At 41.4% G+C, this 26,552-nt stretch overlaps 1 protein-coding gene across 6 annotated transcripts in view; it reads right to left on the minus strand.

Moving 5' to 3' along the window:
- The window catches only part of EML6 (EMAP like 6), a 93,427-nt gene that overhangs the window by 55,893 nt on the left and 10,982 nt on the right, over window positions 1-26,552 (minus strand). For all 6 annotated transcript variants that reach the window (XM_058019862.1, XM_058019861.1, XM_058019866.1 and 3 more), the window contains 3 exons: window positions 8,940-9,099; window positions 3,413-3,511; window positions 2,285-2,353 (listed from right to left, as the gene is read on the minus strand). In XM_058019862.1, the coding sequence (XP_057875845.1) occupies window positions 2,285-2,353; window positions 3,413-3,511; window positions 8,940-9,099 (328 nt within the window). The remainder of the gene's footprint in view (window positions 1-2,284; window positions 2,354-3,412; window positions 3,512-8,939; window positions 9,100-26,552) is intronic.

Below are 26,552 nucleotides of genomic sequence, written 5' to 3' on the forward strand. Positions count from 1 at the left end.
AAATCTTACAAATAAGTCCGTCTCATGAAGTTTTGAAGGCAGATGCATGTATTTAGGTAATTCAGGTAACATAGGCTTGAGGAAATTCCATTCTTGCCCATTTGTTAGGCCTGTTTTAGGCAATTTAGATTTTTAACTTATTTTTCAAAACATGTTTGCTCTGGAAATTGCATTGAGTGTGCGTCACCATTCCATTTATGAAGTGAGACTTGGCAGACCTCAAGACATACTCTAAAAAGAGAGGCACCCCATGCTGTGGTGATGCTTCCAGCTTTAATTTGGTAAATAAGGCATAATAAACTACAATAACAGTAGTTTATAATAACTATAATAAACTACTATTTCTATCTGCACATGAAATGCTTGTGCTCTTGGGTCCATGGCACACAGTTGGCTAATATTCTGAAAAGTGTAGCAAATCAGTAGCTCCTAACACTGGAGATGTTATCAAGAAGTTCATTCCCCACTGACAGCTCCTTGTATTCATGTATCTCAAACACTTGGGACTCTAATTAGGGATCTACCCAACAAGCAGGACAATCAAGCAGAGACCACAGTTTGTGTACTCAGCTCCCCTTCAAGGACCAGACATTCCAGGGAAGGCAGAATAAAGAGAATATCAATGAGAGATGTGCAAGAGAAGTGCTGAAATCTCCAGTCCTGTCAGCATCAGCACGTTCTGGACAGGCACAGATACAGAACAGCAAATCTCTGGGGTGCAGCACAGCACAGTGTGTCAGTGCAGCCACCCCTGCTCTGTCATCCGGCAGACCCTGGACAGGAATAGTGATGTGTCTGACATGGATTCATCACATCCTTCTGTTCCCACTTCATTTGCCTACAGCCAAATTTTTAGGTATTTTTTCTAAAATTCTTTATTCCAGAAAATCCTTGGATCAAGATTTTTTTATTTCAGCTCCTTTTCTTTAATTCAATTAAATATTCCCTTTGCCTCAGAATATCAGCCAATTCAGAAGGCAGAGGGAGCATTGTCCCCAGGGCTCTCATTGCTTGAGTAAAACCTAAATTCTGAATTCTCCTCCTTTCTGGTCAGCTGAGGAAGGAGTGCTAGAAGGAAGGAGTTCTCTAACATTGAGGCAGCAGTGGTAGAAGGGTGGAGGGAGGATCCTGAGCTCAGGGAGAGATTCCTGAGCTCCTGGACTTTACCTCAGCTTCTAATCCCTGCTCAGCCAAATGAGCCAGCAGAACTGGAGTGCTAAAAGAATAAACAGCCCAGTTCCCACAGTGATACAATTCCTTCAGAGCTGTTATCATCACATCCCCACAGCCTCGTACCAAGGAGCTGCTGGAGCACCAGTGGAGGGGAACACAGAGTAATTTCCCCTCCACGCTGCTTTTCTCCTATTTTTTGGCATTCCTTTATCTCCATAGATTTACAGTGCCTGGTATTCTCTGTGTTCAGGGTGATTATGGCCATTTTAAAGAGAAGATAGGTGCCAAACAAACACAGGTTTTGGAAAACAGCTTGCAGAACACAACAGATGGTATCACTGCTGCCAAAACCACCCACAGCTTGAAGCAGTGGTGGTTTAAGGGCACGAGCTTCTCAGGAACCAGAACTAGAGATATTAACTGGTTTCCTAAACTTCTAGTTAAAGCTCTTCCCACCCCAGTCATGTGAAATAATTGCCATCTGTTAGGAATGTTTGTGAGGAGACAGGAGAAAAATAGAAACCTGAAAGGGATATTGGCAGACAAGGATTTGTTTCTAAGCTTTCCAAAGTCATAGGAATGTTTTATCCTAAACATCTAATATGTATGTAGGCTTCTATTTCAAACACTTCCATAAAGGGTGATTAGAGGAGCAAATAGTGGGGCACCAGAGTTTTGTCTCTGCAGGCCCTGCACAGCTCTCAGAGTGTTACATGAGAAGCCCAAGTGCAGGAGGTCACTCTGTTCACACTTTTTATCTTGGTTCTGCACAGTGACCCCTGTGATGCTGGATGACGGAAAGCCCTGAAGGCTGAGACCATTAGGGTGGAATGGAGTGGGCAAAAGACCCAAAATTATAAGTATATAATGATGAAAATTACATCAAAGAATCTTCCTCACTTGTTCAGGTAATCTGCAGCTCAGGCACTGCTGAATGTCTGAACTGGCTTCAAACAAAACATTCTGCAAAATGTTCACATAAAAAAAGAAAAATATTATCTGTTCTATATTTCAAGTCCTTATCAGGTAAGAACACAGGTTTTTTTTGTTGTTTTTTTTTTTTTTTTTTTGTGCAAGTACATTTTCCAAGTAAACAATGAAAGCTCTTTACCTTTATGTGTTTTACTCCACAGCTGACAATTCTGTTTGGCTGATATTGATCCCAGGAAATATCAAATATCTGTTAAGAAATACATTCAGCTGATATTTTATCCTATACAGTAATGGTATTTAGGGTCAGCTTGCTTTTACCAGGGCTTAGCCATAATTTCTGTTGGAACATATTAATAAAAATGAAGGAACACTATACAGATAAATTTGAAACTCCTTCTAATCAAAGATCAAGGCAAACACAGAGGGTTCCTCACACAGTTCTGTCAACACACTTCACCCTTGTCTCCCCACTGCCAATCCACTCCAGCTGGAGGATGTTATTGAATAAACAATATTTCCATAGGCATTTTTCCCACTCCCTCTTCTGTGCAGAAGCTCCTTTTTCTGGTTGGGAAAGTCTACTGGAACTAAGAGTTTAGTACTTCCAGCCTATTTTCTGGAGAATTCTGATTTTCTGGAACCTGATCTTGCACTTACTGAGGTCAGCAGCAAAACTTTCACAGAGGTAAACCATGTTATAATATGATAATATACATACAAGTTGTCAGAATGTGTCCATAATTTATTTTAATGTATGCATCCATGTGCTTATATATGTCAGGGAAGTATTCTGCTTATGCTAAACCTGGTAAAACATTTTCTAATCCTGAATAACATTGTAAACTTATACCTCATCAGTTCTCATCTTATGATCCTTTACCCAAAGCTAACATATATAAAAGAAATATTTATCTCAATCAAGGTTCTTCTACAGGTAACTGTCTTAAGGAAAACTGAAAAGGATGTAACTAAATTTGCCCTCAGAACAAATTGTATTTTTAAATTGTGACACTCAGAGACAAGATGATCTCGGAGCATCCATGGAGCACCCATTTCACATCTCCTATGAAGAGCTACAGATCATCCTACTCAGTGTGTAGGTACAAGGTATTTCCTCCCTAGGTTTACTAACAGAGCCTTGTGCTAGGTCTGGCCCAATGAGAAGGAATAAACATCTTGTCCAGTATTTTAAAAATCAGATAGAACAACCAGAACTACCTTTGCATCAACTTAACAGAAACAAAAATGCCTTTTGAAAGACCAATGCAGCTCCCAGACAGAACCCAGGAATGCTTCCATACATTACCCTGTCAGAGTGGCCTGTAGCTGTTGCCAGGAGCTTTCCTCTCTTCCAGTCCCAAATACAAACCGTGTTTTTGGCATCCAGCCCCACGGAAGCCAAACGCTGAGGAGAAACAACACAACCCAGTTAACAGGAAATCAACCCAAATCACTTTGCTGTAGCTCCCAGGATTATTGCATAAATGGATTTTCCCACATGTGACCTGGGTTTGAACCACACTGCAAGAGCAAAGAGATTCACACTCAACATTTACTCACTGGAAAGAGCACTGAAATGTCTCATCTTCTCTAAAAGGTCAGGTTACTGATTTCCACCAATGTTCCACATGAAAGTCTTATCCTGAAACATCTGAGGTGCCTGTTTCAGGTGCACACCTCCTAGTATTTTGATTTATTAATCTGATAGTAATAGTGAAAGGGAAATGAAAGCTTTCACTAGTTCCAGCTATTGCTTTGTTCATTATGCTCATTTTGTTGAGCTGTAGAACCAGAACTGGATGTACTTTTAATAATTGCCTTTTTATTGCTTAGTGTATCACATCACCAGTTAAAACAACTAAAACAATGAACTAATAACCAAGCTCATTAAAGCTTGATTGGTCATCAATTAAAAAAACTTAATTTTAATAATTTTACCATCTCAATAATGGAAGAAATAAAAAGAACAGAATAAAATGGAGGTGGCATTCTGGCAGTGAAAAAGCTGAGTGCATCCATCTGTGACATGACATTACTGTGGAAGTTGTAGGTCTTTTCCCTTCCAGTGACTGCCCTAATTTTGCCCACTTTACATGAGTTCCATAAAAAAATTGGCTCAAATTTTGAGTAAGCAAATTGTTTAAAATCTGGAACTGTCTGTGATAACACAAAAGGACTGAGCCAGCAAAGAAAATAAGTGCCATTACCACAGACTCCTCTAAAATGCTGTATTAGGAAAAATATTAAATGCAATAAAGCTCTCAACAACTGAATAAAAGGGAGAGGAAATAACTTCATAGAGGAGCAGAAGGCTCCAGTTTTCATTCTGAGAGCAGGTACTCAGGGCTTTTTCATCCATTCCTGAGTGTTAATACAAGTGCACATTTTCCCTCCTGGGAGAGCCCCTGGACAGCCTCTGCATTAACTGCAGTAGCTTCACACGTCCTCACTGTCCCAGCAGTTACAGTTTGTTGATTTAGAAGAATGAAATTGATATTTTGGGACTTTGGTTTAATGAGAATGACAACAGGCATTACCCTGTTACAAAACCTGCCTAGCGAATAATGCAGAACTCAAGCACTGTCCCACCAGGAAATGCACCAAGCAATGTGGTATTAATGAAAACAACAAACAAAAACTCTCCAAAAAACCCAACTCACCACCACCACCAGAAAAAACTATTTACAGACTTATTCCACAAGCTCCTCTGAGTCCACCCTCCTTCCATGGAAATAAAAATACAGAGAACTTAAATGTTCCTAGAGGAACACAAGGTTTTCACAGGGCAGTCAGGATATGTGCTCAGATATTGTTGGGAGGAACAAGGTTCCCTGGGAGGGATCACCCTACAGGGAGAGCAGAACTCTGTCAATGGGCTCTGAGTCATAATGGAACTGTGAAGGGAGAGTTAAAGAAGTTTGTATGGTGGAACAAAGAAATAAAATTATGGTTTTAGCAGGAAGTCACAATGTGAAAGGATTTCTGTGCTTTAACATGACTCAGAAAGTCAATAGAATTCAGGGTGCTGGAGCTGGTCAGTGTCAGGGTTACAGCACTCCCAGCTGCAGGGCCACTGAGGACACAGGAGAATCTCACATGGGAGCCCTGCATCCATCAGCAGCCCAGCAGTGGGAAATGGAAATCAGACCTCAGTACTGGGAATGGCACCTGTTTCATAGTGCAGACAATGCCTATCCATGGCTTCCCAAATGCCTCCCCTCAGGGTACTTTGGCCACAACCACAAGGAAGAGTTAGGGCCAAGAGAGCTTTTTCCATCCAGGGAGTGCAGGACAATCTGCAATTATACTCCCTTGACTTTAGAGAGCAATTTAATTCAATGTTACAGTTGTAACTCTCTGTACTGGATAATGAAATATTGAGATTTGTTTAAAAAAGAGTGTCTCAAGAAAAGAGGGACCTGACAGACAACATGGAGAATAGAAATGCTCAGTTCCCTTGAGATTGCAAAATAGAGCACAGCTACTAACTGGCAAATTAGATAAAGAATATAAAAGACACACAGGATATTAAAGGTAGCTGGAACCAGTGGATAAACAGATAATGAGGAACCTGAGGGGGACTTGTGGCAGTTCTGTAACAAGAAACACCAATGCAGGCCCTGAGAAATCAAGGCAAGATCATATTGGGGGCTCTCAGTGAGAACAACCCCCAGAGACCCCTCTAGACAACCCTCAGGACCACAAAAGGAGCTCCAGTAAGGGGCAGAGGCACAGAAATTAGTTCTATAGAAATTTCATAGAAATTAGTTCTAGGAAGAGTGGTGTTTATGTATTAGCTGGGAAGTATATTGTAAAATGTCTGATCAGGAGGGAATAAATGACCTGTTAGAGTTTCACAATGCACATTTGACTAGGGAAAAAAAATCACTCCTCCAACTGTGTCCAGTGCTGGAGTAAGGAATGGCTGCCTTCTAAAACTTCAAATTGTCCTAAAAAGTTTATTCTTTAGCTGACTTTGGTATCAGCAGGGAAAGCACTATGGGAAACTAAGCAGTACTTTATATTTTCTTTTAACCTTGGCCTGCTGAGGAAGGCCTCCTGCCAGCAGAAAAGTGAGATATGCTGAATTTCCTTTTTGGTTGAAACAAACTTTTATTTCTCCTTCTGGAAGAGAATATGACAGAATTCTATTCAGAGAATTCCCAGAACTACCAGTAGAAAATATCTGCCAAGTAGTTTGGGCACATAATTAAACAATATTTTTAAATCTACACAGATTTGGAATATCTGGCTGAAGAAGCCTAGTGCTGCATTTTTAATTTTTTCATCAGGTGTGTATGCATTAATGCAGTGCCATTACCACTCCATAAAGAAATATTTTTAGAAAGCACATAAAAAGGGGTTAATCTGAAATAACTCAGAGCTGAAATTGAGCTGTGGGGCATTGATAAAATAGTTCAGGATGAGGCATTTGCTTTGTAGGTAACTCTGTGAAGAGGAGATGTTTAAGGAGAAACTGTAGTTAACTCCTGATTGAAGAGAAGCCATTTCTAATTACAGGCAAAATGACAGCTCCTCATTAAATGTTTGAACCAAGTGCAGTTTCCCTCCTGCCAAATGGCAGCTCCTGCTCAGACAGAAAATGCCCAAACTAAAATATGTATTTTTAAATAGCACCACTTCTGCAAGAAATTCAGCTCCCATCAGGACTGTACTAAACACAGGTAACACAAAATAGGAAATTCACTCTATTTGTCTCCAAAAACTGTATTGAAGGTACATAAACAAAGGAAACATTCAAGCTCTCCCCTGTGTATGGATGATCTCCATTCATTAGGAACTGTAACAAATCTGCATTCCCCACCCTGTGGAACAGGAGGCCAGGGAGGCACTGCAGGACAACTGCACTGTCTCTGTGCAGGGTCATCTCTAGCCTGGCCAGCAGGAATAATTCCCCACTCATTCATCCAAAAGGAGCAGATATCCCAGAGTTTCTGGGTCAGCAAAAGTGAATTAACTGGGCTCAGGGAGAGGTGAGGGGGCCCTGTTTGAGATCCCTGCACATGGAGCAGTTCCTGCACAGGAGCACACACAGAGCTGAGCTGAACCCATGGAGATCCACCCTGGGAATGCAGCAGAGTCACCTGGGCTTTGCCCCTGCCTACTTCTATTTAGGAAGTGGAGAGCTGGCAGAACTAGCAGTGAAAAGAATACAGTTCTTATTGCATCTGTACCACTCCTGATTGCTGCATTTATTTGTGTTTTGGGGCTGGAACACAGATCTTCCCTGGCTTTGAACAGCCTCTGGATAGAAAAGAAGGAAAGCTCTGTACTGGGAGCTGCAAGCAGCGTCTGTTTGCCCTGTGACAGACACCAGCTCCCCTGGGAATGCTGACTAAACAAACCAGAACTGCCAGCAGCTCTGAGCTCCAAATACTCACAGAATTCCTCCCATGCCCTTTCATTCTGGCTCAGCCTCTCCTGCAAAGCCAGGCAGAGCAGCAAAAAGCCAGGATGCATTATCCATATTCATGTCCTCCAGCAGTGGTTGTTCTCCAGATAGAAAAGTGTTCAATGCAAATTTTTATTTCCAGAATAAACTCCAATTTTTCAAGCACTTCCAGAAAGGGAATTGTCACTGTTCTGCAAGGTCAACCTGGCAGTGAGTTTGCATTTTAATTACAGCCAGCACTCATCAGGGCCTTCAGGAAGGCCTCCACCTCAAACACCCCCCAGGCTCGTGAGTCCTCAGTCCCATGAGGTGCTGAAATACCTTAAAAAAAATTTAACCACCAGTCTTATGAAGTTAAACATGAGGGGGAAAAAAATGAAAAGCATTTATTTCTGAATGAACAATATCTTTAAAAATATTACACCATTAGAAATTTTGTTCTGTTGATCTGAGGGCTTTCTTGTCTGAGGTTTTTGGTATCAGCTAATCTAAGCATTCCTAAAAATACTTTAGTAAGTATTACATCAGGAAACTCATCAGGACAAAATTGTCATCAATAATGACAAAAATTGCACAGCCAGATATTTAATTATAAAGCTCTGTGAAATATTTTTCAGGTATAAATGAATTTTAGGTCTACTTGCCTAAAGCTTTTAACATGCCAGAGAAAAAAAATCATTGTGTTTAGCTGGGAGCAGCCCACCATTAAGTTATATTATAAATTTTGTTTCAAGATATCATCTCAACTAATCACATTGTAGAAAGCCACACTGTGTGTCCTAATGCCATGATTCAATTAAATTGCCTGTGCACCCCAGCCAAGGAGACTCTCCCAGCAGTGAGATTAGTGCAGTTCCTCTGCCAGAAAAGCTGCAGGGTTCTCAGGGCTTTGCCAGGAACTGATTTCTGTGGACAGCAGGTGACAAGTACATGGTGAAGCCACTGCAGTTAAGCCACAGAGGGGCATTTCTGCTCTGGATGCCTGTCCAACACCCAATGTGTGCACTCCACTCGGATGCCAGGCTGTGACTGCATCCCAAAAACACCCCCAGTGCAAGAGTTGTTTTTGCAATCCTACTGCAATTACAATTACAATACAAACCAAGGCCTTGAACAGCAATCACAACTCAATTGTAACAGGAGCTCCAACACTGCAGCCCTGGAGCTGCTGAAACACCAACCATTCAAGGTGCATCTGTCAGTGACCCAGAGCTAGAGCAGAGCCCAGGGGAGGAGCTGTACTGACCTGGGGCTGCTGAAACACCAAACATTCAAGGTGTCTCTGTCAGTGACCCAGAGCTAGAGCAGAGCCCAGGGGAGGAGCTGTACTGACCTGGAGCTGCTGGAACACCAACCATTGAAGGTGCATCTGTCAGTGACCCAGAGCTAGAGCAGAGCCCAGGGGAGGAGCTGTACTGACCTGGCCGTCCGAGTCGAAGGCCAGGCAGGCGACGCCGTGCGTGTGCGCATCCTTCAGGACAGACACGGTCTGCACACGGTAGGAATCCCAGATGCAAATGTAGGGATCCTTCCCAACCTGCCCTGTGGCTACCAAGGTTTTATCTGGGTGAACTGCAAGGCTGCAAACAACACATTTCAGTTAGAACAGGCGTTGGGAATCACAGCAGCTGTCTTCAAAACTCACTCGATTCTGGTATTTCCTTAAAATGTTTTGCCGAGACTGACATGGTGAGTGCAGAATCCAATTTATCATGTAATAATATTTTAACTAGAAAAAGCATAATCAGAGAATTTTAAAATACTTTTGATTGATAAGCTGATTGAACACAGACTCAGATCTTAGTCTTTCACAGGTTTGTAATGGATGATTTTCTACGAATTATCCTCTTTTGCACATCAGCTCAAACATTCTGAAATATGGACCAGAGGCTGAATAATGATATTGTTCACTATGACAAATACACACAAGAAATCCTCTCATCTTCAAATGTTCAAACATAGCAATCTCAGAACAGACACAGAAGTAAATTGTTTCACCAGAATCAAACCATGTATGTCTGTTCACAACCCTTCAGATATGAAAATGAGAATAAAACCCCTCTGCAAAGTCATATGAATACAAAGGCAGTTTTACACAGTTACCCAGGAAACAAATCTGAACAATGGTTGAGTACGTGAGCTACACATGGAAAAAGAAAACATCCTATTAATAAACTGGCACTCACCGGTGGCTGAGGGGAGCTGAATACTCCTGCTATCCCAGGAACAGATAAAACTAATTATTATGAAAAGTTAATAAAAAAGCTTAAGAAAGTTTTGTAAATACATGCATTTTATGGAAAAAGAACAATTGTAGCACAATTTAACTGTTTTACCTCCCCTGCCATTCCTCCTTTCCTCCCCAGGCTGGAGTTGTACATTATATTGTGTGTCAGCTAATTGACCTCAGTTCTACACCTACACATGCAATAAAAGGTGGCACCACAAATTAAAGGTGTGGTAGCTGTAATTAAGTTAGAATACTTTTCTTCAAGAACCAGAAGGCAAATATTAATTGTGCTAATGTCCCTTACTGCTAGAGCAGAGCTTAATTACACGTGCCACCATTTAGCACAGAGCAGTTCCCACACACCAGAGCCTCCTCCCGGGTTAAGAGCAGGAACACATTTCCTAAACATCAACATGTCTGTACTGAATGTCTCTGCTATTTGTTTTATCCTTTCTGATGCATGCAGTCAGCCAGTGGGGGAACTAAAATTAGGGAATAATATCAATTTTTGGCACCTAAATTAGCAGTCTGATTTCCCAGCCCTGCTGAGGACATTCATCTCCTGCCACCAGCTTTTCCAATGCACTCCCCCTGCCCACGTTCAGTCTGGCTGTTAGATAACCAAGGGCTTATTTTTGGCAGACAGAGCAGTGGGTTAGAGGAAGGAAATGAAGCCAAATTTCAAGAACAACTCTTGGTAACTGTTTATTACCTGCATATGACTTATATGTTTGATGTGTGTTCAGCTATTAAAAAAATCTGTTACAGAGGTCATGTGCTGTCTTCAGGGTGTAAGATTTCCATGCCCTTCCCTGCCCCTTTAACTGGAAATCAACTTGATTGGCTGTGTTATAGTGATATAGTAATATAGTGAAGGTGCATTTTCTAAGCAAACATCCCATAACTGGACCTTTTGCAATGAAACCACATTGATATCTGCACCACTGGAAAACACTGAAATGCTGTTATGTTATATTATACAGAAATATGATTAGAAGAGACGCATTCAAACAACAGCAATTTATGGTAAAGAAAACATACAGGATTAATTCCTATTCCTTCTACAGGGAGGACAAGATACAAGCAGGGTGGGCTGAAGAAACTTCCCAAGAAAATTTCTGTTTTCCAGATTTGAGGGAAAAGGGCAGGAACTCCCTCTTGCTAAGGGGCTGGGATGCAAACAAGGGATCAAAGCAGCAGCAGGAGCTGTCAGTGCTGCCCACAGGCCCTGGCAGCCACTTCCCCATGCAACAAGAACTTCCCTCTGTGGGAACAGCACAGGAGCAGCTGCACACGCAGGGAAAGGGGCAGAGATCAACTGCTCTGGGAGTGCCCATTCCCATTCCCCTCCTCCCAGGGAAGGCAAGGAAAGCAATGGGATTCCTGGCTAAATGCACTGGTGTCAATTCCAAAGCACTCTGATGTGGGATTCACATTCTCTGAACCTGAGAGAAGCAGAAAAAAGCACGATCCAAACAATTCCTGTCTCACCTGCTGCTCCTGTGCTGTGCCAAAGCAGAATGCACAGTAGATTGTTTACCCACAGTGATGGTGTTCTGTTGCCTTGGCCTGCCAGGGCCACGTGTGTGTCCAGACTGTCGATCAGCATCACAAGATTTTGTTGAGTGCTGGTGCAGTTTCAGTTTAGATGTAGTGTAATATAGTATAGAATAATATAGTATAATAAAGTAATTAATTAGCCTTCTGATATTATGGAGTTAGATGCATCATTCCTCCTGCATGGCAGGGGCCCTGCTTTTCTGATATTCTGATGTAGCTGCAAAACACCCCTTTAATCCAAGTGTCCAAAGGCACTTTTACACAAACCATCCATTCAGGATGAACCAGTAAAGCTCAGGCAATATTTTAACATTATACCTCATTAATGAAAAGGTCTGTTAGGAAGATCTTTCAGGGAACATTTCCTTTTCCTTCCCTTTGAAAATCAACAAGCATCCAAGGCTGGAACTGTGTTAATTTAGGATAATTAAAGATGCCAGACACGTGTTTTAGCAGGGTCTGATGAAATGCTCTATAAAAGTCATTAGTGGATCCATCTGGTCTGGGGGCCTTGCCAGATGGGAAACTCATACTACCTCCACAATTTCTATTGCAATAACATCCTGCTCCAAGATTATTTTTTAATAACACATTAGAAATCCAATGGACTAAAAGTATTTGTTTCTTGCCTACATTGTATTTTGTCTATATTGCTTTTCTGTAACAGGTTCCACACACTTGTAAACAGAGTAGGGAACTGAGGTTCCAAATTGAACTAAGCAGAAAAGTTTAGCTGTGGCTCAAGCCTCAAAAGGAGCTACAGAGAAGGCAGAGGGGCTCTTTTCACATGGATGCACAGGGACAGGACAAAGGCAGAGACACAGAGCTGCTTTGTGGGAAACATTGTCTGGATACAGGGAAAACATTCCTCACTAGAAAAACTAAACATCAGGATAGTTGCCTGGAGAAGTGGTAGAATTCCCCTCACTGGAAACAGTCCAGGATTTAACTGGCATGACAGGACCCCAAATAACCACATCTAAGGCTGAGCTCTCAGGAGAAAGTTGGATTGGGTAACTCTGGAGGCTCCTTTGAAACCAGAGCTTTCTATGGCTCCAAATACTGAAATACATCAAGAAAGTCTAAAGTGATAACAGCAGAAATGCATTTTGGCTCACAGCAGTAAACTTGCATTAGATAATTGCTCCCTGATGCTGCAAAAAAGCAAGCACTTGGGTTATCTTTAACACAGAATTGAGGGAGACCTTGAAATGGGTGTATCAGATGTGAGATTGATGTTTAAATCTCACTGCTCTGGGTCTTTTAAATCTATCACTGCACCACCCTATTTATCAGATAGGCAAAACACTTTTTCACTGCAGTAATGAAAACCTGAACATTTGCTTTTGTAGTTTTGGTACCTAATTTATATTTTCTATTTCAAATGCCGTATTAATTTGAATCTTTCTATAATCATCCTATCAGCAATTCATTATTCATACAAATCAAAGCTGGCTTCCAGAACATCCCACCTGACAAAAAAGAAACTGTTCTTTGAAAATGAAACAAACACCTGCAGTTCTGAATGAAATCACTGTCTCAGGTGGACTGTCACCAGCTCTTGACAATATAATTCATCCTCAGTGCTGGGATGTTTTGCAATTTAAAGCAGTGTGCAAATCTGATGCTAATCTAAAATAACTCCAGATAGTTAGACACTGATCAATTAATCTCTACTTCAAACCCACCCAGTTTTAAATTTGGGATAACATTTCCTGTTTAGACAAACCTTTACAGAATTCTGCAATGCTAGATCATGTTAATGGAGACTTGGGGAGAGGCAGATACTGTCTGTATTCTATCAATTCTCTTCAGGAAGTCTCTTTTCACAATGAAAGAGTTGTTTCTTGTTAAAAACCATCCACAAACCCCACAGTTTAGCAGAACAGAGAGCACACCAGGCCTTTCTCCAGAATTTAGGTCAAACTTGTGAAGTGCTCAGGGCAGTGACTCTGCTACACCTGAACAATGGACATATTAGACAACACCAATTTTTCTTTCTCTGTAGCAATATCTCAGAAGAAACAATATTTCCAAGAAGCTCCAAGCCTGTCCCAAAATAGCCACAATGTGCCAGCAGGTATTTTCTCCTTTGTTGCCTCCTCCTGCCCCTGGCAGGACACCCCAGGCTCCTGGAACCCCAGGGAGCTTCTGCATTTTCCTGCTCACACAGTGCTAAGGACAGAGCTGTCCTCACATGGCAGCACAGAGCACAAACACTCACTCAGCAATTCCCCATTCACAGAGCAAAATGAGTTTCTCTCCTCAGTTGTGGGGTCAAAAGGGAACTCACTGTACAGACAGAGCTATTTTTGCAGCAAAATAAGGCAGGATGCAGCCTGATCCCAGCTTCTGAATACAACACAAAACATCATCAACCCCCATTGAAAGGAATAAGGGAACAAAGACCAGCAGTTAAATGGAAGCAAATGCAGGAGGCTTCAGCAGCAAGGGAATATCAGAAAAGGAAAAGAGCCAGAAAAAAGGAAGAGGAACAGGGCAATAACAAAACAACCTGCACAAACCCCTCCAGATCTGTAAAAATGAAGAGAACATGGAGTAGAAAACTGCTGGAATCTGACAGGCTAATCCAGCATCTAATCTGCCCCCAAATGAGTTCTGAAACACCAACACCACAACCACACTGAGGAAAATCCAGCTCTTACTAACACAGGAGATTGTTGCTCCTGTCCAACTACAGCCCCCAACCTTTGCCTCCTCCAGCACAAGCCCCAGACCTGCAGAACTGGCAGGCAGATCACACACCACAATAACCAATTTTATTTGGCATGCACCATAGGGCAGGTGAAGGAGGCTTTGGAGGGCACTGCAGGCATGTGGAACAAATGGGAGAACAAAGAGAACAGATCTGATAGCCCTGATATGTGTGTGCACATATCTGCATGCATAACACAGTTGGTACACACACTCATACAAGTGAATTGCTTTTTTTACACATCTGAACATACTCTAATGATACTTTTAAATATGCTAAATATTGTCACATGCTTCTTGCAAACAACTCAAGTACAGAACATATTTATCCTGACAAAATAAAAACATAAATGTTGATAAAAATACTGCAGTGGCAACACTTGAATTTACTAGCTTGATTGCTACATGGCAGTATCTTGTTTATATAAACAGAGAACAGGACATGTGTACAGAATGATGGGCTTTTAAAAATCATTTAGGCATATTTTAGGTCCAGGCTCTTACTATCTGCTCCACTGCTGGTTCCCCCTCCATGCTTCCTGTGTAGGAAGAGCAGTGATACAGACACAGGTTCCAGCATTTACTCAGCACCCTGTAGCAGCTTCCTCCTGAAGCCAGGCTGCCTCTGAGCACAATTCCATGGCTGTCCCAGGCAGCTCCCATCTGCTCCTCTGAGGCAGCAAACACCCCCAGAGCAGACTTCAGAGTGGCTGGAATCCCTGTGAGGGGTTGGGCCACAAATCCAGCCCAAAGTGAATGATTTATGCAGTGGATGTGCAGCTCAGACCTAAAGTGTAGATTTCTTGTTTCTTCCCGGCTGATTTATGCCCGGAGATAGCTCAGGGATGCCACTTGCTCGGTTTCTCGGCTGTTTCAAAGACCTGGAAAGGCCCAGGGTGGCCTTGGGCAGCCCGCGCTTCAAAGGACGAGGAGAGACTTCTGATCTTGTTTTGGTCTCGGTGTTTATTAATTGTTTATCTAAAAGATTTTCTTTCAGCCCGACAGAGGTCTGCACAGCAAGTCAGCCATGGGCACACTGAGAGCCCCCGGGGCGGTCACTTATCTTTATACCCGAAGTTACGTGTACAATATTTATAATTTTTCCCCAATACCTTCTACCCTTATTAACCGGTGCACTTCTAGTAAAGACCAATCCCAAAGTGCCACCACCACCACAGAAGATGGAGGCCAAGAAGAAGAAGAAGAACAGGACACGCCCCAATTCCTCCATCTTACTTCTTTAGACCCCCCGTACAGAAATCCTAAACCCTGTGTTTTACACTCTAATTAACTTATCCCTTCACCATTCACCCAGTGAAATCCTCCCAGTCCTCATACAGGTGTCATCTCCCGTGCAGGATCAAAGTCCAGCCACCAGACGCTTCTGGCAACATTCCAGGACTCCCGAGCCCCCCAAGGGTGTTCTCGGCTACTCTGCACCTCCATCCTGAGGTGCTGAGATCCCACACTAAAGAAGGCCCTGGAAGCACAGACATGATCAGCTGCTGTTCGAGCACACTCAGAGTGCCCTGGGAATCCCAGGGCATCCTGACAGGGGGTTATTTCTGACTGTTTTCCAGAACCCACCTGAGGTACAATGGTGACAGAAGCACACCGAGTTATAACAATTCCTGCCACTCTTTATCCTTGGAGAAGCCCTGCTGCCCTGCTCCTTGTGCCAGTGGTTGTTATTCAAGCCCATGGAGTTATTCCCCACTTGTCAATAAGGTTTGCTCAGCTGCTCAAGGCTTATCAGAACTCCTGACAGATCAGGTCCCAAATGCCTGAGCATGGCACAACATGGAATTTCTCATGGCACCAGGGAGCTACAGAGGGATCAGAGTCAGGGCAGATTTAAAAAGTAAATGGCTTTTGAATGCATGATTAAAATTTCCCCAATAACAGAAGGTGAAAGATACAAAAGAAAAAAACCTCTTAAAATGTAATGCTTTGAGCAAAAGCATTCTGCACTTCAATTAAGACCAGCTCTGATTTACACTCACATGCATCTGTACACAGAGAAATTTTGGGCAGATTCCCAAATGAAAAGGGAGCAGCAGCACAGCACAGTCCTGCAGCACTGAGGCTCCTCCCCACACATGGCTGAAGCTCTCTAATGATTTATTTCCTTGGATAACTCATGGATATTTTGCAACTCTTGAGCTTCTCCCAGTGAAAAGCAATCCTAGGAGATTTTACCCAAAGCTCACATTAAAACACTGAAAATTAAGCCACAACAACTGCTGATGTCCTCATGAATTGTGGGTTTTCAGTAACAACTGATTGGGGAAAACACCCAGTATTTCTCATGATCCACACTACCCCATAGATCCCTGCTGTGTAACTCTGAAATTCAAGCACCACATTCCAGTTTTCCCATGCATGCTCAGAGCTCCCATTTGAGTCTAATGATATTTGCATTCATGATGATGAACCAAACACTTGTTTTGATGGCCAAAGCAGTTGTAAATAAATACCCAAAACAGATGTACATGACATCCTTCTCGATATAAACATTGTGATTTGATGCAATCAGTAAAATGGACCTGAAACTATCATTTGTAAAGAAAAATCTGCTAGAATTAGAGACTAAAAAGAGAGGGTTGGGAAAGAGCAAGAACTGTAATTAGTTCAGCACTGTATTTGTCCCTACCCCATTCTATGTTTATGCTTTATAGACCATGGAACACATTCTGTAATAAAATACACAAAAAAGCAGCAAGTAGATATTGGTCTATGATATTGAGATAAAAACAGCAACTGAAATGCTATCAGTGATTTCTCAATACATGGAAAGCTAAAGAAACACTGCTGTAAATCCAGTGCTGCTCAACAGGAACCAGCAACACTTCTGTGTTCATCTGGTACAAGGAACTGGAAGGCCAGTCTGAACACTGTGATTGAAAATATAAAATTCATACATCAGATAAAGCCTGGCAGTGAAGAAATCACATTCTGGAGCCTCTTTCATTTCCTGTGTTCACCTTATTCCAGCCTGGCTGTGGGAACACCAGACCCAAATGCAACCCAAACCAGAACACAAACCATGCACAGCTGCTGGCAATCCAAGCCCTCATTTCCCATTCCATCCCACTCAAGGGCTGGAGCAGCTGAAAATGGCCTGAGTGTCCCTGTGCCTTCCCCACAAGGGCAGGGATGTGACACCATTCAAAGATTAGGCTGACAGCTCTACAACTGGTGGTCCCAGCGAACAGCCAATCTGAGCACTAATTAACTGCCCACACGCAGTAATTAATTAACTGCCCTCAGCACGGTGATAGGTGCAGAGGTCCCCGTGCTGGCAGCACAGCAGGAGCTGCTCCCAGTGGGGAATTCTCCTGTTCCCTCCAGAGGCTGACTCAGGCACAACTGCTCTGGCATTTCTTCCATCTCCTCTGCTTTTTGTGTAGCCAACAGTCAGCCCTGAATGTGGGTATAACTATGCAGATCACAGGCTGAATCAAAATATTTGCAGCTAAAATAGAAGAGAGGGAAAATGGGAAGAAAATTTTGGAAACAGGACAGACAAAAGACAGAGCTGACAAAAAGAGGAATCATGGGGGAGCTGCAAAATGAATATAGAAGATGTGATAAAAATAACCAAAAAGCCCAGAGAACAGCCAAGGAGAAATAGGAAATACTGAGAGAACAAGGAAAAAACCCAGCCATTGTCACAACTTGCCAGGATCACTCCCACTTTCATTTTTAGTTTAAGGGATTTCATCTCACCCTCTTGAAAATCCCCAGGTAAATTCACATCTTGGACAAATTGTGTGGTGTAACAAAATTCCCAGGCTGTGGTTAAAGAATTCACACTGGGATAATAACACTGTTTGCACAGGTTTGCCCTCACTGATGATCAGAAATAAGGACTTTAAGCCTGGGGAAAGTGTTCCTTTTTCAAGGGCAGCAAACACACAGCTGCATCCTATTTGAGCCTTCTTCCTATGGCCATCCTGCCCTACAACATTTAGAGTTTAGGCACTTCAGTGGCAAGGAGAAGAGAAGGGGAAGGGTTTGATCCCATAATGTATCAAACCAACACACCCTGAGTGCATTTCACAGGTCAGAAGCAGATCATTCTTTGTATGCTGAATGTCTGCAGCAATGATAAATGTGGCAATATTACATGTGGCTGGTAAAAAATGTTCATTTTTAGAGCCCTCAGGATAGAGGGAGTTTTCAGTGCTGCTAAGAATGCTTTCTCTTGTTATCTCACAGGAGTGCAAACCCAAGACCAACAACTATTCTCAGGGAAAATATCTTACGGTTTTAGAGGTTGAAAATCAGCAGAAACAGGAAAGAAATAGAAAGTTCTTATATGATCATGTGGAAATCCTGCTCCCTGTCTGGTCAGGCTGAAGTGAATAACAAACATCAAGTGAGGCAGAAAGCACTGCAGAGCAAACAGGAACCATATGTAACATCAGAATGGGTTTGCTCTCTTAACTTCCAGTCACAATGGATCAGCAGCAAAGTCATGAGCTATCAGTTCTATGAACACTTGCCAGGCTTCTAAAGCTCTGCTTCACCAGGTAATTATACAGAACACAAACACGACTCCTAAAACTTCAAACACTGTTTATAACAAATACTTCTTATAAATCCATTTTCCTTTTTTCTACCAATTCAGACAAGAAATGTTTCTCTACAATTATCCACAAAACAGTTTTATTTTTCTGAGAAGGGCACTTACTAAAATAAGTGACTTTTGTTACCTTGCTTTACATTGTATGACACAGCCTGAAGATTCTAAGTATCAAGTGTCTCTTTTGTGTGAGACAGATTAAACTAAACCTCTGTTAAACTACTCAGAAAACAGAATTTACCTGGTTTCCCAGAGCCTATTCTAGCTGCAAGACCTATATCCCATTACTAAACAGAAAGCAGCTAAGCACCATTGCTTTTACAGCAAACACACAGAACAACTGAAGTTCAAAAGCAACACCTTGATTTCACCATACTCTGCTGTCCTGCTGATGACAGAGTTATGCAGCACCATGGCAAAACCAACAAATGATTCACCAATGCTCTGCACATAAAACCCAGAAAAACAAACAGGAAAGCACCAAAGCAACACACTCAGAATTTAATGCTGATTAGAATTTCCCTTTTAGCCTCCTCTCCTTTCCACCACAGGCTTTGTCAGTTTGGTTCTTTGGTTGTTTTAAAAGGCCCGTGAAAAATGCCAATCACTTGTTTTAAAAATTTAAAAGTTTAATAGCAATAAAATGGTTATAAGAATAGTAATAGAAATTAGAGCAATAAGAATTTGGACAATCAGAGTTAGGACAATACAAGACAATAAAAGCAAAGAATTATGAAGGAACATTCAGATGCTTTCCTCTTGAAGCACAGCTTGCTAACCAAGGATTAACTCTTAAAGGCAACAGCCTTGCATGTTCATACATCTCATACATGATTCAAAAGCTCCTTTCAAACAAATGGTGTTTTCTGATTATGGTCAAAAAAAAAGTGTATTTTATGATTGGCTTTTCCCCCTTCATCTTGTAAACCATGGTCAGACTCCATGGAGTCTGCAAGGAGTTCTTCACAATAAGGAGGCAATAATTCTTCCTCTTTGGGATTTTAGTGGCTTGTTGCAGTTATCTCTGTGTGAAGAATTTCTTGATTATCTCATCTCTTTCTTGAGCTCGTTAAAAACTATCTTACACAGCATAGTTTCTATTTCAACATTATGTTATAACCTAAATCTATATTTAACACACTACTTAAGAAAATTAATACAGCCTAACTTTCTAACATAACACATAATATTTAGTGTAATATTTGCAAAAAGCCAATCATAAAATACACATTTTTCACATAAATAAGTAACAGAAGCACTCACCAGGGCTCCAGAGCACCTTTGAGAGGGCAGTTTAACAACTGAACCCTTACAAAACCTCTGCTCCCTGCCCACTCCAGCTGACCCCAGTTTGTCACAAACGAGGGCCTGGCAAGCCCAGGTGCAGGGAATTTCATTGCTCATTGCCTGGGCTGGCTCTGTCACTCCCAAATTCTGCTGATTGAATTCAGGTGAAACGCTCACCTGAGAGCAATCTGTGCTTAACAGGTGGCAGAAAACTCCACAGGACACAGCAGCTTTTATCAGAACAAAAGCAAAGACAAGTCCACATCAATTTGATACCAAACACTCATTCTCCAGCCAAGGCCTTTTCCCAGTGGGATCTCTGGTGTCTGAGGCAGGGATGTCACATTAAACATCTCATGATCTGAGGTGTTTGCTTGGCTCAGTGGAGGTTTCTACATGTCTACAGAAAGGAAGCTCATTTTGAAGCTTTTTACTGAAAGAAAATCCTAATTTAGTCACAAGTAAGCAAAGGACACACTTGTAATGGGAGCTTGGCCTGCAGAGATCTGAAATGTGTCCAGAACTCAGCTGCTCACACTGAAGGATGATGGGGTGTATTTTGCTCCACTTGTGAAAATACACCTGAATACTCTCAACTCAGACATCTTAGAAAAATCACCACCAAGACACACCTTCCTTCACTCAGCACATACAATATTGCTGAGTTCATCTTTACAGAAATGATTGACATAACAGGAAATTGTTATCTTTGTGTAAAACCCAATAAATTTGTGAATTAAAAAAGCTGCACCTGTATTGAGTGGACAGCAGAAATTCCCCTTGGCCATTTTTAGAAGTTAATTGTACATGGATATTATAATCAGGAAAAAAGTTTATTTTAATTTTTTTTGTATTTCTTAGTTCATTAATTATATTTATGTGTAAAACAATAGTTCTAGGATGCTTAACTGTCAAATCAGCTTTGTATAGTCACTTAATGTTTTAATTGTACCACTTTCAATTTGTTTTTAACACTTAGTATATTCCTTGTTAAATATTTCCTCTAATTCATGTACTGCCATGTTTTGTATTTTATTTGCTTTTATTTTAAAAATATATTAAACTAAGGAGAAAAGAAGGGAATGACTTGATTAGTTACTTAGAAAATAAAGTTCACCCAGCCTGGAGTGCCATACAGCAGCAGGCTGCCTGAGGAGTTAGAAAGTTAATTTTATTATTCCACCAATCCACTGCCCAATGAAGTAAAAGAAAGAAGCATCTTCAAAGGTAAACATTATTAATAATTTCACAAGCCAAAGTAAAATATTCCTTTGCCTTCTGGACTCTCACAAAGGCTGTACCAGCTCTAGATCTGTATTTTTTCAGGCTCATGTGGATATGAGCAGTGCTTTCAGATGAGAAGCTGTAATTCATCAGCACTAGAAATCAAATTTCTTCTTACACTTGTACAATAGAAAATCTTACTCTGGAGAGCCCAAACAGCAGAGTTAATACCAACATGCCAAGTGCATCAGACATCGCCTGCCTCTGCTACAACTGCTGAAATGAAATAAATCAAATGCTCTTTTCCCCAGAGTCGTTTCCACAATCACAATATTTCAAGTGCACATTAAAATGTAGGATTTGAACACAATCAGTTCAGCCCACTCAAGTCACTGCCCGGGGTCTGTGGGACACAGCCCAGGGTGTTGTTGTTAGAATTCTGTACTGCAAACCAGCTTTGAGCTGAGCTGGGGATTCAGAGCTTTTGTTGTGCTCCCAATACAGGCAAACAGATCAAATAGGAAGCAGAATTAATTTAGGTAAGGGGGCATTGGAGGAATTCCCAGATTTGCCATAGAAGGAAGAATAAAACTGAGAGTTCCATGCCAGTAGTACCTAAGTTTGCTGGTTTAAATTATCTGTATTACTGACACACTTGCAGCTCAGCTGAAATTACAGCTGGCAGCATTTGCTGATCAGATTTGGATTTCTGAAAGCAGAAGATTAATGGAGATGAGTGGTGTGGGACACATTATCCACATTCTGCTCTCCCTTGCAAAAATATCAGACGAGTTGAGAAACACCCAGAATTTTAATGCATGTTAATTTCAGCAATGCATTTTGCATATATTTGCTTTTATTTTTGTATTCTGCAGGCAGCTGGAATAAGTAAAAAAAGATCTATAATCATCTCAGAATTAGAAAAAAAAATTGAAAGTCAAAGCTTTATTATGTATTCATTATTTAAATATTAAAATAGTAAAATTATATTCTTTGGCTTTCATGATCTTATAACAAAGCCATAAACATATCTAGAAGTGTTTTCACTTTTACTTGAAATGAGATTCATAACGTGACTGGAACACACCTTAAAAACATTGTTTTTTTGAAGTTAATTGGATCTAGAAATTATAATCAGGAAAAAGGTTGATTTTTTTGGTTTTTGTGTTTCTTGGTTCATTGATTATTTTTATGTGTAAAACAATAGTTCTAGGATGCTTAATTGTCAATAATAGTAACTTTTTCATTTATTTAGACAATTACTGAAATGATTGCACTTCTGTGTAATAACATTCAAGATATCTTATTTGGCTGAAAACAGGGCTTTTTTACTGAATGGGATTTTTGACTTTTTCTAAGCTGTCCAGAGCAGGTCCAACAGGATGTCACCCCTTAGCAGTATTTTACAATCAGCAGTTACAGTTCAAAAAAACCCCATAAACCTGGAGATTGGCATCTATTTTCCAACAATTCCTCATTTTAAAACCTTCACTTTGAGATGTAGCTTTAGGAAGAGGAGCCTTTGCAGGTTTTCATTTAATACTTCACAGGTAATACCCACATTTGAGTCCCAGCTCTCCCCAGGCAGGTGGACACAGCCTGTTCCATACAAAGTTCCACAGAAAGTTGGTTTTGGGTTTCAGGGGAGTGTTTTGGGAACAATCCAGCCCCTTCTCAGAACAAACACCTCCAGTGAGGATCTGAACTGTCCTCAGGCACTCAGGGGAGGAGCCACAACAGAAATAGGGATTCTTACACAGAAGGGTGAGAATGGAACAAGCAAACAACCACAGAAGGATGCAAGAACAGAATGAAGGGGAAATAAGAGAGCAAGGAAAGTTCCCACATATCAGTGCAAGAATGTCTCAGAGTTAGAGAGGCTGAGGCAGCCTCTAGGGGGTGACTGTGGGGTCACAATGAAGAGCAGATTCCAGCAGCTGAGTGGGAGTTTAATTGATAACTCTGCAGTCACCCCCTGAAGGCTGGTGAGAAGCACTCATCTTTATTCACTCTGTCAGCTGGGCCTTCTTGTTACAACAACGTAAGAAATAGAAATAAAATTAATTCGAGAAAAAAAAGGAAAAAATATTCAGTCAAACAAAGCATAATCTAAAACATATATGAGGATTCTAATTAAGAAAAATAAAGTTTATGTTCAGAATGTATGAGATGCTGACAAATTTTTCTGTGAACCAAATTGCCCAGGGCTTCTGCTGGTTTCTGGAAGAGCTGATCAAAACCACAGCTCACATTTTGAAGGTGAGAGAGGTGGAAGGTGTTGCATACTGCATGAACAGCCAAGGGTGGGGAGCCCCACATCCATGGGAAATCCAAGAATAAAACAGGAGACCAACCTGACTTGTCATTCCCTTGGAACTCTCCCCTTTGGGGTGGATGCCAGAGGTACCAGCAAAGCAGTTCCACCTCACTGACTGAGGGAGCCAGGAGAAAAACTGCAATCCAGCATGTTGGAAACAGTATGCTAACATTCCCACAGCAACAACCAGTGCAGGACATAACTGAAAATGACATTTGAAATGCCACAGTCTGCCTTCAGATGAGAGAAATGAAGAGCTAAAACTCCCCAGGACCTCCTGAGCACAATGCAAGGTCTGATGCCTTAAATTCATGCTGACATGCAGTGAAACTCTTCTGTTTTAACACATTTGGGCATGTTGTCCTAAAGCCACAGCCCAGGCCCCAAAGAACAAACCATGGTTGTGGCAATTGCTTTTTTTGGTGACTCTCACCTTTTTTTTCTTTTTTAAATTTCTGTCACATACTAGAAGGAAAAACCTCTCCTGTCACAATGCAAGAAATTTTTTTTTTGTTTTTTACTGGAAACATTTCCTAGGAGCCTAAATTCCTGCCAGCACTCAGAAAAAGCTCAGATGTGCCAATATTGAACAATTCTATGAACTGCTTAACAAGTCCAGGATTAAGAGCAGTCCATTCATAAATGGAATTAAGGGACATCAGTCCCCACTGCTTCCTCCAGAGGTAATTATGTAATGAAATTTAGTCCACAATTTATTTGAAAGCCAAAAATACCAATTTTTTCTATTTATGCATTATATAATACTGCATAATTTTTATATATATATATATATATATTTATTTATATATTTATATGTATATATATATTTATATTTATGTATGTATATGTATTTATGCGTGTACATAAATTTAAAAACCCAGAACAGAATCCTGCCAATGGCTGAGGTGGATCACAGAAACTCCAGCTCTGTTGATAGCAGCCTGTGACAGCTGCAGCAGATGTTCAGTTTTGAGGGGCTCAGGCTGATCAAATTGTTGTATCTCTAGGAAGGAAGAAAGCAGGACAGAAATGTGTGCAGTGCAGTGACTGTCATGCTGTATAAACTAACTGCTGCCAAACTAAATGACAAGGTAAAAGAACATTTACCCCTAAGCAGTGGGGAGTCCCACAGATTGGAAACGAAAAACAACAGATACCACAGGGAATATGTGAAATGCAATACACATTCAAGTAATATTTAATACAGCAGGAATCAGGGCATTCTGAAGAGCTGACTTATTTAACAGCAATTAGATAAGTCTGTCCTCAGTTGAAACACACAGTACATTGCTATTCCTTATTTAAATTCTCTTCTGACCCTTCACCTGGTCCAACAGGCAATGAAGACACAATTGTGAAGTTCTACTGGTGTAGACACAGACAAATGCATGCTGCTTTCTCAGCTCCCTTCCAGGAAAATGTTTTATCTCACATAAGGCCAGCTCTCAGAGAACAAGACTCTCTGTTCAGATTTACAATATTCTTAAAATAGGCCTGTGCAGAAATAAATAGCTGTCACCCATCTCCCATGCAGATCTGAGATTTCCTCACATGCCTGGTCACACTCGTGCATCCACCAGGCTCTGGGAAGTTAAAGATCCACACCCTGGTTCCCACCAAAGCACTCAAACAAGCCCTGGAAATTCATTTTCTCGAAATTTTAGAATGGAAGATTAGTTTACTTCCAAGCTTTTAGAGTGATCCATCTGTGTAACAGAGCAATTCATATGTTCCCTCATAAGGCAGTGCCCACAGAGTCATCACCATGGCTGGAAAGCAAAATCACGTCTGTGGTAACTCCTCAGAAAGGGAAGAGAAATGGCAAAAAGTGAGGAGAGAGTCTGGGAATTTAGCAAGTTCTGTGAATCAGATAACTTCCCTTCTGTGCTGGCTACAAAATGGATGGCTGGGGTAAAACATGGAGGGGAAAGGTTCAGAACCTCTATTCAGTTTTATTTTAGGCAGCAATGGGCAGAGGTTTGAGGAAAGCTGCCCTTGCACGTGGAATAAGCTCAGGTCCTGAACCCTGAGGTCTCAAGGAGCACCACAGCCAGACATTGGAAACAAACCACACAAACACCTGACACTGTTCAAAGCCCACAAGCCACATCCAAACCCAACTCAACAGGAACTTGTCATGTTTATGGGAGTGCCTTACAGTGACTTCAAAATGAACTCTTATCAAATGTAAATACAGCAACTTTCAAATAGAAAGTTATGCCATCTTGTTAAATTCATGTTTTCCATAAGTAAAACTTTCAGTATTACATTTCTGAAGAAGGAAAGTGTCACTGGAAGTGCTCACCAACCCTCCTGTTCCACTGAAAGACTCATCAGGCATTTTGAAAAGATGCTCACAAACCCCTTCAGCCTCTCTGTCCTTCCACAGGACCAGCTGCACTAGGCACCCTCAGAATATAGGACCATTCCTATTATTCAAACATGTCTTTTAATGCAATTTAAGATTATTAATTATCCAACCAGTTATTAATTTTACCTGTGTTTTAGTGGATGTGCAGCCAGTCACAGACACATATGAAGTTATGACCACCAAAATCCATGACCTGCTATATTTAAGGGAGATTACCCTGATCCAAAAAATGCCTTTTAAACTTCTGTTTTGTGAGACTAATACCAGGAGTTATGTAAACAAACATGGAATTGTGCATTTCTGTGTTTTTATGTAAGCACTGTGATTCATTTTCTTGCCTATTACTATTATTTCCCTTTTTCTCTTGGTTTCTCAGCCAACTCCTCAGAGCAGAGACTGGGAACCTGGAGTTGTGCTCTCAGGGAAACCTCAGAGAGCTGGGCTCATCAGAGCCCTTTCTGCTGTATTTTAGGCTCAGTGCTGCAGGGGATGCTGAAGAGTTTTTGCCATTATGTAACTGCCTGGCAGCATGTAGCTTCAGGCAGTTATAATCTGGTTTACTGCTTGTCATTTGCTAATACTTGGGGTTTTTCCTCTAGCTTATGCTCTCAGGGATGTTACAGGGGGGGAGAGAGAGAGGACAGAGCAGGTTCAGCCCCAGCTGCCAGGCTCGAGTAGAGAGCACAGCACATCTCCCTGCTCATGCCCTGAGCCTCCTGCAGCACCCAGAGCAGTGCCCTG

Source organism: Melospiza georgiana, chromosome 3, assembly GCF_028018845.1.
Source record: "Melospiza georgiana isolate bMelGeo1 chromosome 3, bMelGeo1.pri, whole genome shotgun sequence".
Lineage (NCBI taxonomy): Eukaryota > Metazoa > Chordata > Aves > Passeriformes > Passerellidae > Melospiza > Melospiza georgiana.